General features: G+C 34.5%; 2 protein-coding genes across 2 annotated transcripts in view; one reads left to right on the top strand and one right to left on the bottom strand.

Moving 5' to 3' along the window:
• The window catches only part of LOC112518623 (RHOMBOID-like protein 1), a 3,576-nt gene extending 1,608 nt beyond the window's left edge, over nucleotides 1-1,968 (bottom strand). The window contains exons 1-3 of the mRNA XM_025126389.1: nucleotides 1,631-1,968; nucleotides 1,374-1,537; nucleotides 1,096-1,259 (exon numbers count right to left, since the gene is read on the bottom strand). Coding sequence (XP_024982157.1) covers nucleotides 1,096-1,259; nucleotides 1,374-1,537; nucleotides 1,631-1,899 — 597 coding nt within the window. The 5' untranslated portion in view covers nucleotides 1,900-1,968. The remainder of the gene's footprint in view (nucleotides 1-1,095; nucleotides 1,260-1,373; nucleotides 1,538-1,630) is intronic.
• A 994-nt stretch (nucleotides 1,969-2,962) lies between these two features.
• On the top strand, nucleotides 2,963-5,287 carry LOC112518638 (pentatricopeptide repeat-containing protein At1g08070, chloroplastic-like). Its single transcript, XM_025126408.1, has one exon. It carries the CDS (start codon nucleotides 2,972-2,974, stop codon nucleotides 5,003-5,005), a length of 2,034 nt encoding a protein of 677 aa, XP_024982176.1. The 5' UTR covers nucleotides 2,963-2,971; the 3' UTR covers nucleotides 5,006-5,287.
• Nucleotides 5,288-12,562: the final 7,275 nt, after the last annotated feature.

Genomic DNA, 12,562 nt, shown 5'->3' on the forward strand with positions numbered 1-12,562 from the left:
TATATATATATATACTTAATCAAATGAGAACTGATTAGTTTGTGGTAATTGTAAGATCCAATCTCAAGCACAATTCAATGGATAAATTAGAAAATTAATAATTATGGTAGTTTGAGTTAAAATTATAATTAGAGGGCATATTATGTATTTTTAAAAAACTCCTCTCTCATCTCTCCGACCTCCAATCTCCAGTGAAATCGGTATCACAGTATATCACAATGGGTATCTTTGTTTTTATGGTTTGAGTTGGTATCATAGTTGGTATCATAATGGTATCTCAGTATATCACAATGAGTATCACATTATGTATCTTTGTGATTACTTGGTACCTGCCGGATTAATGTTCACCGGAGGCCGGAGATTGGAGGTCGGAAAGATGAGTTTCTTAAAAATACCTAAAATATCCTCTAATTATAATTTTAACTCAAATTACCATAATTATTAATTTCTTAATTTAACCTTTGATTTGTGGTTGAGATTGGATCTCACGGTTACCACAAACTATTCAGTTCTTCCTTGGATGGATCTATATATATATATATATATATATATATATATATATATAGGGAATGATTCAAACGAGAACACCTTCATTTTACGAGAACGCAAGAACACCCTTTTACTATAGACAATCACATGTGATACTATTATTCCATCACATCTGATACATATGTGATACTAAATCAGAGACGCGGATGATTTTTGATGTGATTTTGGTTGCGGGCCAAGTCGCCTTTACACCACTAAACCCCCTCACAAGTATTATCACATGTAATAACGTTGTTGTTGATATGATATTATAATCCATCAAGACCATCACATGCGATGCTAAATCATACACGCAGACAACCTTTTGCGCGGCCTAAGTCGTAGAACACGTCGCCCGCACATCACAAGGTCCTCTCACGCGTAGTATCACATGTGATAAGGGCGTTCTCGCTTTCTCGTAAAATAGAGGTGTTCTCGTTTGAACCTCCACCTATATATATATATATATATATATATATATATATATATATATATATATTTGATGGTCTGTATCTAGTTGATATACATGGAACACAACAATCGACTAATGTATCAAGTGATACATACCTTGTTGGTGTAAATCGTCCAATTTGTAAGTAGTTCGGAAAGCATTGATCCAAGTAAACCGAATAGCGCTCCTGATGCACCAACGGAGATCGTTTTCCGGACGAATAACGCCGACAACAAGCTACCACCGATTCCGGACAGTATATAAACCAATCCGATTCTTACTACGGGAAAACAATTCGAATAAGAAAACTCAAAAAATGCGAATCATTTAGAGGCGTAAACGTACTCAAAAAATGCGAATCATTTAGAGGCGTAAACGTAAACAATCCACTCACCAAATCCGAACTCCTGCTCAAGACGAACTCCAACGCCGAGAAGACTCAACATATTAGCGAAAATATGGAAGACCCCGGCGTGCAACCACATACAAGTCAAGATTCGCCATTGTTGTCCTCCTCGGATCACCTTATCTGCATCCAAAGCCCCCATTTTCACCAACCTATATAAAATCAAAATCCCACATTAAATTAGTTTTCGAATCCGTACAAAAACGTAAGCGATATTCAAAATCATGGAATGGAACGTATCGTACGTGTCGGTAGAAGGGCCGAGAAGGGGGTTTTGATGGATATTTTCGAAAGCGAATCGTTGAAGTGTTGGTGCGCCGATGCAATTCCGAGAATGGGCAGGGCAGTTATTGATGTACATGGAGACTATGAAGATGATGATGTCGATGTTAACGAACATAGTGACTATCCAGGGATACCATTCATACGGTGGCCGGAAAAGTGAAGGTGGCGGAGGAGGAGGGACGCTTTGCACCTTGATTTCAATATGGCCGTGTGAATTCTTGCCGACCATGGTCGTCGCCGGAGGTAAAGAGAATATGGATATGGGTGGTGGTGTAATTTTGGGAAGATTAAGGATGTTTTATATGAATGGGTGACCGGGAAACATGGAGAGTTTATATTTCTCAACTTTATTATTAATTTATTTTTAAATAGTTTAAAAAAATTAGAAAATAAAATTTTTTAATTGACCGGCTATAAATTCTCAAAAAATATTAGAGTTTCTATAAAGCTTTTGGATATCGTGTGTAATACTTCAATTCTTTGGGGTTGGTTTTCGATTTTGTTCATCCGGTGCTTTATAATTCAAGTGGTTTCAGATAGAGCTGGCCAAAATTCGCTCACAATTTTTAATCGACAAGGTCACGATTTGACATATCATCTTACATAAAGTTCGAAGACCAGTTCAAAAAAGTCTAATCTATGCTATATTATAAAACATTTAGTAAGAACTCTTAAAAACTATTATTTTTGTATAAAGTATCGCTTATTGATGCACATTACTTAAAATTTAAGATTATAAATAAATTGTGCGTAACTACAACTTATTAAAGCTCTTTATTGAATCTGTGTAACTAACAACGGATAAATATAACCAAATAAGTATAAATATCTCATTTTAAATATAAAAAATTGAAATATAATTAAGATAATCATTAAGTTATGACAGAATACTTAATTAATGATTTTTATAAAAACTTGTATTTATTAAACCAAAAATAAATTACTTTATTAAGTTTAGATTAAGTTATAGTAAAAATTTGAATTAAAAAAATTATAAAAAATGAAAACTTTTAAATAGTTAATTTAATATTAATATCTATATATTTTTTTATTTCAAATTTTAAGATATCTTCAAAAATAAAAATGTTATCGTTTTTTCAAAATCATAAAATTGTTTTATAATATTGACATAAACAAAAGATAAAACAAAACATTAACATAGATATATATCTTGTCATCGTATCGGAAGAAATCATTAAATTGTTTTTATAAGCAATCTCATGCAACCATTCACCCAAAATCAAAACATGGCGATCAATACCTACGTTTGAAATTCAAAGAATCCATGGATGGTTGGAGAGATGACGGAACTAGAAACCCCACAGAAGCAGCTTGTTTTGTCTCTCCTCAAGACTCCTCAATCAATCAAATGCGTCAAACATCTCAGGTCCATCCACGTCATCCTTCTCCGAACGGGTCTTCACCGAACTAGTTTTGCCATTGGAAATTTTGTCAACTGCTGTGCAAATCAAGGTCTCATGTCCTACGCCGCCCAACTGTTCGACCAAATGCCTGAACCAAACTCATTCGTCTGGAACACCATGATCAGAGGATTCCAGCAGAACCATCAACCCAAAAATGCCATGCTTCTATTCGATCGCATGCGGTTTGAGCCCGCTGGTCCTGATTGTTTTACTTTTCCTTTCGTAATACGGGCTTGTGCCGAGTTGATGGATCATCTTAGAGGGCTATGCATTCATGGGTTGGTATTGAAGGTCGGGCTTGAGTTAGACACTTTTGTTGGTACGAGTTTGATTGGATTCTATGGTGGTTTTGGTGATACAAAGGCAGCTCGCCATGTTTTCGATGAAATGCCAATGAAAGATAAGGTCGCTTGGACTGTTTTGCTGTCTTCGTGTGTAAATAAATGCAGTGATCTAGAGGACGCCCGTAAACTGTTCGATCAAATGCCCAATAAGGATCTCGTGGTTTGGAATATCATGATCTTTCAGTATATCAAATCTGGTGATGTTCACAACGCAGAGGTGCTTTTCAATTTAGCTCCTGTTAAAGATTTGTTGATGTACAATACGGTTTTAGGTGCCTATGCCCGAAATGGCGAAATCGATGATATGCTCAAGTTTTTCCGTGATATGCCCACAAAAGATTTGGTATCTTGGAACTCGGTAATTGGTGGATTGGTACGGGACAGGCGAATTGATGAAGCTATGAGCCATTTCCACCAAATGCAGACTGAAATCGTATACCCAAATGAAATCACATTAGTAAGCCTTTTAACGGCTTGTGCTCAAGTTGGAGCTTTAGATATAGGCCGATGGTTACATTCATATATCGATAGGAACAATCATGGTTCAAATATCGTAGTTGGGACCGCTTTGGTGGATATGTATTCCAAATGTGGAGACTTGGAGAGCGCAGAATATGTGTTTAATAAGTTGCAGAATCGTGATGTCGTTTCTTGGAATGCCATGATTATGGGATTCTCCATGAACGGACAAAGTAATATGACGTTCCAATTCTTTTCCCGTATGAAACAAGAATCAGTTGTGCCAAATGAAACCACGATTCTCAGTGTTCTATGTGCGTGTGTGCATGGAGGATTTGTAAATGAAGGCCGAGAGTTGTTCGACAGCATGATTCAAGAACTCGGTATGGTTCCTAGACTAGAGCATTACGGTTGTATGGTCGATCTTCTTGGTCGGGCGGGTTTACTAGACGAAGCATACAAGTTAATCTGCACTATGCCGATGGAACCACACACAGGGGTCTGGGGTGCGCTCCTTGGAGCCTGCAAGCTCCATAAGAACGTCGAGTTAGCCGAAACGGCTATCAAACATTTGAATGAAATCGAGCATAACGATGGGGGTTACCTTACTATGATGTCAAACATATACGCAAATGCCGGAAGGTGGGACGATGTGTCAAAGACACGAGAATTTATGCTACAAAAAGGGGTCGATAAGCTTCGTGGGTGCAGTTCGATTGAGGTGAACGGCGAGATCCATGAGTTTGGGGCCGAGGAAAAGATCCATCCGAGAGTGGAGGAGATTCGTAATATGATTGATGAGATCTCGAGACGTTTGCGGGCCGTGGGACACGTTTCCAGCAGAAACGAGGTGTTTTTTGATGTTGAAGATGAAGAGAAAGATAAGGTTTTGGCGTATCATAGCGAGAAGATGGCGGTGGCTTTTGGACTTATTGCCACGGAGAAGGGGAGCGTGATACGTGTAGTGAAGAATTTGCGAATTTGTGGCGATTGTCATGCCGTGATGAAGCTAGTTTCGGAGTCGTTTGAAAGGGAAATCGTGGTCCGAGATCGAAGCCGGTTTCACCACTTCAAGAACGGTTGTTGCTCCTGTGGTGATTATTGGTAAATTTAAGCAAAGTCGAACCCAGTTATTCGGGTTCGGTCTCATAAAATGATCAACTGAAGAATGGGTTTTGACGACTTTCGATTGATCTTTCCATGCCATAGGTCCAAGTTGCGAGGAAGGCGAAGAAAAACAAGTAACGGAACCATTTTCGGAGCAAAATGCAAACAATGAAAATCAGGTATATTTTCAGAAAGTTTAGCAGACCAAATTTGTAGTTTAGGGTTGGCATAATAGCAAATAGCCACTATGTATCGTCATGAGAAGGAACCTCAGCCGTTTACTTAAATGTTTACCCAGTAAGTACTTATTGGTAGAATTCAATATTATAATTTATTTTGATACGTAAGATTTTTATATATATCGAAACATATCGAATGCAACAAGTTACTGGGTAAGTATTTACCTGGGTAAGAGTCGCCATCCTTACTTACCGGGTAAGACTCTCTATCCTTTTTATTGCTCTTACCCGGTAAGATATTTGGCCTTTCTCATGTTCATCTGATACGGAAATTTATCCGGTAAGTACTTACCAAGTAAGTGTGTGTTTAGTAAACAGTACCTAAAACTTATTTACTAAATGTTTATCTGATTCATTTAATAATTAAGGATGGTGTCAATTGGTATAGAGGAAAGAGACTTAGGTTTATAACACACTATGTTCTTCATAAATTGCTACACTCCCACCAATCCAATCAACCTTATTAACACTAATTAATTATAAATATAGTTTATAGAAGTTTTATTTAGAGATTCAATGAAAACCGATCCAAATCAAAAAGAAAAGAGGGGGATGGGATTAATTGGGTGATAAACCTTATGTGAACACAAGATACACGTTGTGATACTTACAAGCGATATTCACTGTGATACCCAGATATACATACAAGATGCACAATGTGACACCTTTTATAAAGCAATGAAATAACCAAAATGCACCCTATGATATATTTCATAAAACAAAGAAAATATATTGTGATACACGTGAAACATTGTGAACATTATTACTATGATACACTTTGATTTATAAACGTCTTTAAAATAGAATGTATATTAGGTAATTGATATACTAGAAACTAATTTTAATTAAATATTTTCTTCTAAAAAATTTAATTAAATATTTTGATTAGTTGTCAAAAATAGAATTACTATATTACTTTTTTTAACTGATTTAAGAAATATCCTTAAATATCTCAAACGAATGGTTTACATTGGATCTCACAGTTAGCACAAACTAATCAGTTCTCCTTGAATGAGTCCCTATACGTGCGTGTATATTATATAAAATATATTTGTTTATCTCTAATTATGTTTTTTAAATCCTAAATTCTAGTCGGTCGAAATGTTCTAGAATTTCATAACTTACTATACCCGACGATCTCAACCCGAAGCCCGAACTTGAACCAATCCAAAATCCAAAACCTAAAATTCGGATCTTGATTTTCATACCTTAAATCCGATCGAATTTTTTGTTTATCCACCTGAACCCGTCGGTCCCACCAATGCACACCCCTAGCCGGCTAGTCCATTGGACCATTAGCTGAGTGTTTACTGATTTTCTGATATTTTTATGGGCTGCTGGGCTAAATTTTGTTCACTAGCCTACGTGCAGCAAAGAAAAAAAGGAGGTGGTTCTTTTCTCCATATTTATTAAATTATGTATTTATTAATGTTAAAGATAATTTGTTACTTTGATATTTGAAGTGATTAAGGAGTCGTGTATTTAAACGTTTATAATATGATTAAGGGGCTGTTTGTCAGTTGTTGAATGGTTTGATGTATAATGATTAAGTGGTTAGAATGATTAAGAGGATCTCATTATATATATATATATATATTGTTCGGTAATTGCTTACAATTGAATTAGGGCGTTGAATGCTTTAAGGGAGGCTCGGTATACAAAATCATTCAGAGGGTTTTAAAACCATTAAGAGCCAGTTTTTTTTTACCAAACAAGATTCACACTTAACAATTAAGAGCCAGTTTTTTACCAAACTATTAAGAGGTAAACAAACAACTCCTAACTTTTTTTAAATGGGTTGGGATTTGGCATCAACCTGAAAGACAATATGCACAATATATTTTAAGGATTTGAGTGAACTAAAGGAAGAACTTGAGACTTAAGTATTTGAGTCGGCTTGAAGATTTAATCTAAGGGGTTGTTTGTTTACTTCTTAACAGTTCCATTAAGATGCCACATCTGAATCATTAAGAGGTTAATCATGTTTGGTAAAAAAATGTATGCCTCTTAATGATTCTAAAACCCTATGAATAATTTTGTATCATGGGCCTCCCTTAACCATTAAGCACACTAATTTCATTGTAAACAATTACCAAAAAATTATATTTCATTTTACACTATATCATAAAAGCCTCTTAATCATTCTGTACCAAACCATTCAGTAACTGCCAAACAGCCCCTAAGTTGTAAGTTAAGACTTTGTTGGTTTATTGATTGATCGCCACATGACCGAGATACTTAGAATTACGTTATAAAATGTGTAGGTGGAACTTTGGACGGATGAGAGAAGTCAACACACCAATGTGAGCTTTATGTGATTTTAAAATTGCGATACACTTATATGAAAGTTGTTTTTAACTATTTTATGATTGAGTTATATGTTTACAATGGTTATGCAAATGCATGATCGGTGTGTTATCTGAACATCAATGAAGAGCTTTGAAATGCATGAAATGTTTTTATCTACTTATGACTCAGTAGATATAGCGGGAAACCACAAACAATGTATGGACCAGTATGTGTTGTGAATACATCTGTACCGAGTCGATTAATATGATCTGGTACCTGTACCATGATGTGTAGCTCACAGTCTGTACTTGTAGATTTGATGTTTTTAGTACATGTATCGCGAGGTATACCTTTGTACTTGCAGATTTGAGGTTATAATACATGTTTCATAAGGTGTGCCTCTGTACTTGCAGAGTTTGTAAACATGAGTAAACGGTTGTTTACCAAACGCTTACCGGATAAGCGTCTATTGGTAATAGTCACCACCCTCACTTATCTTGTCGGGTAACATTCTCGTATATCAAAATGGATTGTTGATAAACAACTTTTACCCGGTAAGAGTCTTTGTCACTTACCAGGTGTTTACCTGTCCTAACTCCAAGGTGGCTCCTCGACTGGTGCTAAGAGCTCCAAAGGGAACGAAGATGATGTAAATTATTTAGGATATCTGGTTTTTGATGTAAAGACTCCGATTATTAAAATTTCTATTTCAAGTTGCGATTTGAATGGTTTATGTTTTGATTGTCAATCCGTCACAACCTCGGATTTTGGGATGTGACAAATTCAAACGTTTAAATGTTGCTTTGGCGGAAGCAATAAAACCCTTTTATTTTATTAAAAACTAGAATCAGTTTGTACCATCAAGTTCAGAAATTTCCAATTTTTCAGATCAATAACTGATCTTTAATCATCTCTACTTTTAAGTATTATTTTTAACAACATTATGTATAGTTTATTGTTTTTAACATCTACGGTTTTTGATCTTGTTTTCTATGTAGAGTAATTACGTATTTGTCCTTATGTTTGTCAAAAAATTTGATTTTCGTCCCTTTGGTTTAGAAATTGCGGTTTTCGTCTCTATGGTTTGTAATGCATTGTTATTTTCATTTTTATAATTTATAATTTATTATTGTTTCTGCTCCTTTGATTTACAATTATTTACTAAATTAAGTCCCTTGTAGTTTAAATGTAGGGATCAGTACAGAGATGAAAATAGCAATAAATTGCAAAACACAAGAACTAAAGTCGCAACTTCTAAACCACAATAATAAATTTTAAACTTATTAACAAACCACAAGGACGAAAATTGTAATTTACTCTTCTATTTCTTTAATTGGTCTTTCCTTTTCTTTTGAAATTAAGGGGGCCGTTTAACAAAAACTTATCCGGATAAACGTTTATCGATAAAATCCAATATTATTATTTACTTACTTACTTATTGAGTAAGATTTTAGTCCACCAAAATGATATCGTATGCAATAATATACTCGGTAAGTGTTAACCATGGTAAGAGCTATTGCACTCATTTATCGGGTATGACTCTCGGTCCTTGTTTTCGCTTTTACTAAACAAGATTTTTGATCTAAAGATATTCATTCAGTAAAATAATATGACTCTAAACGTTTAATAAAATAAACTTTAATAATTGATTTTTTAAGACAAGTTTACATGGTCAAACGGTCCAAGTGGTCCAAACAAAATGGCATCCGTCCCCAGGTGACTTGATTCAAAAGGCAGGTCTTATCACATCTAGACGCTTGACTACCTTTTGCTTTTGTTTTTTTCTTTTTTAAATAAAGTTAGACGTGGCTTATTAAATATTTATTTAATAAATGTTTAAAGCAGAACTTTTTTTTATTGGATAAACATGAAAAAATCAAGAATTTTATCGGGTAAGAACGATAAGAAGAATAGAAAATCTTACCCGATTAGTGATGATGACGATTCTTACTCAGATAAGCGCTTACCCAACAAATTGTTGCATGCAATATGTTTTGATGTATTAAAATCTTACACGTCAAAATAAATTATAGTGTTAACTCCTATTGGTAAGCGATTACCGGGTAAACATTTGGTTAAACGACCCCTTAATTTTAAGAGTAAACTATAAATTTGGTTTTGTTGTTTGTCCAAAATAACATTATTTTGTCTCTACAATTTAAAAATTATAAGATAATTATTGTGATTTACAAAATCCTCTACATTTGGTTTTTTCACGGTTAGAAAATTATGTTAAATGATGTACATTTTCGTCTTTTTATTCATTGTTTTTTGTATTTTAAACAATCAAAATCGATTTTATAATTTAGTCCTTGTGGTTTTTGATTTGGTAAATAACAAATAAAATTTTAAAAAGACAAAATACGTGTCAAGGGTCTCACAAAAACATGATGGTCTAACGTCAGGTCCGTTCATGACATTTTTAATAGGTCCTATGTGAGAAGTAAAAAAAGGCTCTCAACAAGTACTAATATTTTCAATACATTCATATAAAACCGTTTTTCCTAGTATTTCTTAATGTAAAATCAATAATATTTTTAAATTAATATTACATACCATATCAGTTTTACATAGCATCATCAATTCGTTCCACCATCAAAAGAGGATTGATGAAGCTCATGAAAAGGGAAGGAGGCCTTTGTTAGGTGTGATAAGAGTGTGTGTTTTAGGTAGTGATGGCCAAAAAACGGTCCCGGGCTGGGCCGGTCCTAATTTGTCCCAAGCTTTCTCATAATTGGCCATAACCGGTCCCGGTCTCGATCGGAAATGGTAGGACTGGATGACCGTTCAAGGTTTTTCATAACCGGTCTCGGGACCAGCACTAAAAGATAAGATTTATTTTTATTTTTTTAATGATATATATTTTTAATACATTATAAAATTTATAATTGGATCACTCAAATACACTTTAAAAATGCGTTTTAATATAATTAAAATTACATTGTCTTATAAAAATACATTATAAAATTATTTGAAAATATATTTATTTATAAAATTATTTGAATTTTCGGGCCGAACCAGGCCAGTCCCGGTCCCGATCCCACAAAACTGTCAAAAACCCCAACCGGTCCCGGTTTTTTCTCTTATAACCGGTCTTTTGCCGGTCTCGATCCTTCGACGGTCTCAGGCAGGGCCGATTTGACCACCCTTAGTTTTAGAGAATGGTGGAGGAGGTGGGTTTATAAGAGAGAAGATAAAGATTTGTGTTGTGTTGGGACCCACACTTATTCATATGTGATGTATGCATATGCATTTCTTGGTTTCATAAGGTTTGCATTTAGAATTAACTATTCATGTGTTTGTTTTCAATCATTGAATGTTCTACAATTGGAGGAACATCTTGATATGTAGATTCATATTTAATGTCAAATACTTTCTATTTTAGTATTTATTTTAGAAATTAATCTTTATTTTTCAAGATTTATATGATCTTTGATATAAGTTATGCAATTGAAAATTAAGGGATATAAAAGCTTCTCAGAGATCCCTTAGATGTTATAAGTTTGTATGATTACGAGATTCTATACAGTTCTTAATTAATGAGACCAACAGATTTAAGATAAAATTTACAAGATGTGTATTGAAGATCAAGTACTAACGGTGAATTTTGGTAGATTGATGAAAAACGATCAGATTTAATGACGGAACGAGTTTTCAATTCTAGATAGAAATCTGTTAATTTTTCAAAAGTTTAGCGTATATTTATGTTTCATACGATCTATATTTCTCCTTTTCTCACACTTTTCACTAGTCAGGGTTTTTCACGAAAATAATCATTCTGTTCTTTAGGGTAGATGTTAGGTATTCATACGTTTTAAGTGTGGGGCTACTTGGCAAAGTGTGCAATAATTGGCCAACAATACATATTTCTTTGAGGGTTCTATTTGTGTTTGAGGCATGTTTAATAATCTCTATAGGTATGGAGAAAGTGGATGAATCTTTACAACCCAAGAGAGCAATGGTTAGTTGGAAAGATTGCAATGTGGTGAAAACTGTTCTAGAGTCATGCGTGCGAGATATATCTATAAATGGACAAGAGAATGATAGCCTTAAGGCAATTTCTTGGAGAAACGTAGCTGAGATGTTAGAAAAGACACATAATTTTATTGTGGACCAAAGACAAATGAAAAACCATTATGACTACCTCAAAGGCAAGTGTATGGAGCTTGGTCGGAATTGAAAAACAAAACTAGAAATATCTATGATGCACAACAAAGTTCTTTAAGTTGTCTGAAGAGGAATGGCAAATGGAAACAAATGTCATATTTTATTTTCCTATTTCTTACATTGTACATTGTTCTTTGTATTTATGACAAATATATTTACTGTAAACAGTCCAATAAATATGTTAAAAAGTTGAGGATTGCACCACTACCATTTATAGATCTTTGTGTACAACTTTTCGACGGAGTTGCCTCCATGGGCGTTGGAAGTTGGGGGCCAACCTCTTTTGTTCTTAATCCTATATGCATTACTCCCCAAACACAAGAGCAACAAAGTTCAAAAGCATCGTCTACACGAGTTGCTCTTCAAACACAAGAGTAACAAAGTTAAGAATCATTGCCTTTGGTACAAGAGTCTTCTTGGCGTTCTTAATCTAAAAGAAAAAAATGAAAAAATGTTCAACAAAGCAGTTCCATAAATGATGAGGAACTATCTTATCACTTCTATGCAAAATGTTTTGGATGAACAATTTGTGGAATCTGAGATAGGTACTTGCATCGAAACACTGGAGAAATTTAGTTGGGGAAGCCTGTTGTATGAGGCAACACTTCATCTTTATAGTCTAGGCCTTGATTACAAGAAGATTTGGTTGTGCTTGAAGGAGGAGAAGTGTGAGGGTTGGGTTATGTTCACGAGACGTCAACTTGGGCTTATATAATTATTGGGGTGTTTGTTTGGACAATAAAAGATGTTTTTATGTTCCCTTTTGAAACCTTAGATGGTTTTATACGCACATTATATTTTTTGATGGGAGTTTTGAAACCTTAGATGGTTTATATGTACATTAGATGTTTTGATGTGCTCTT

The sequence above is a fragment of the Cynara cardunculus genome (assembly GCF_001531365.2).
Source record: "Cynara cardunculus var. scolymus isolate 2C chromosome LG 9, CcrdV1, whole genome shotgun sequence".
Lineage (NCBI taxonomy): Eukaryota > Viridiplantae > Streptophyta > Magnoliopsida > Asterales > Asteraceae > Cynara > Cynara cardunculus.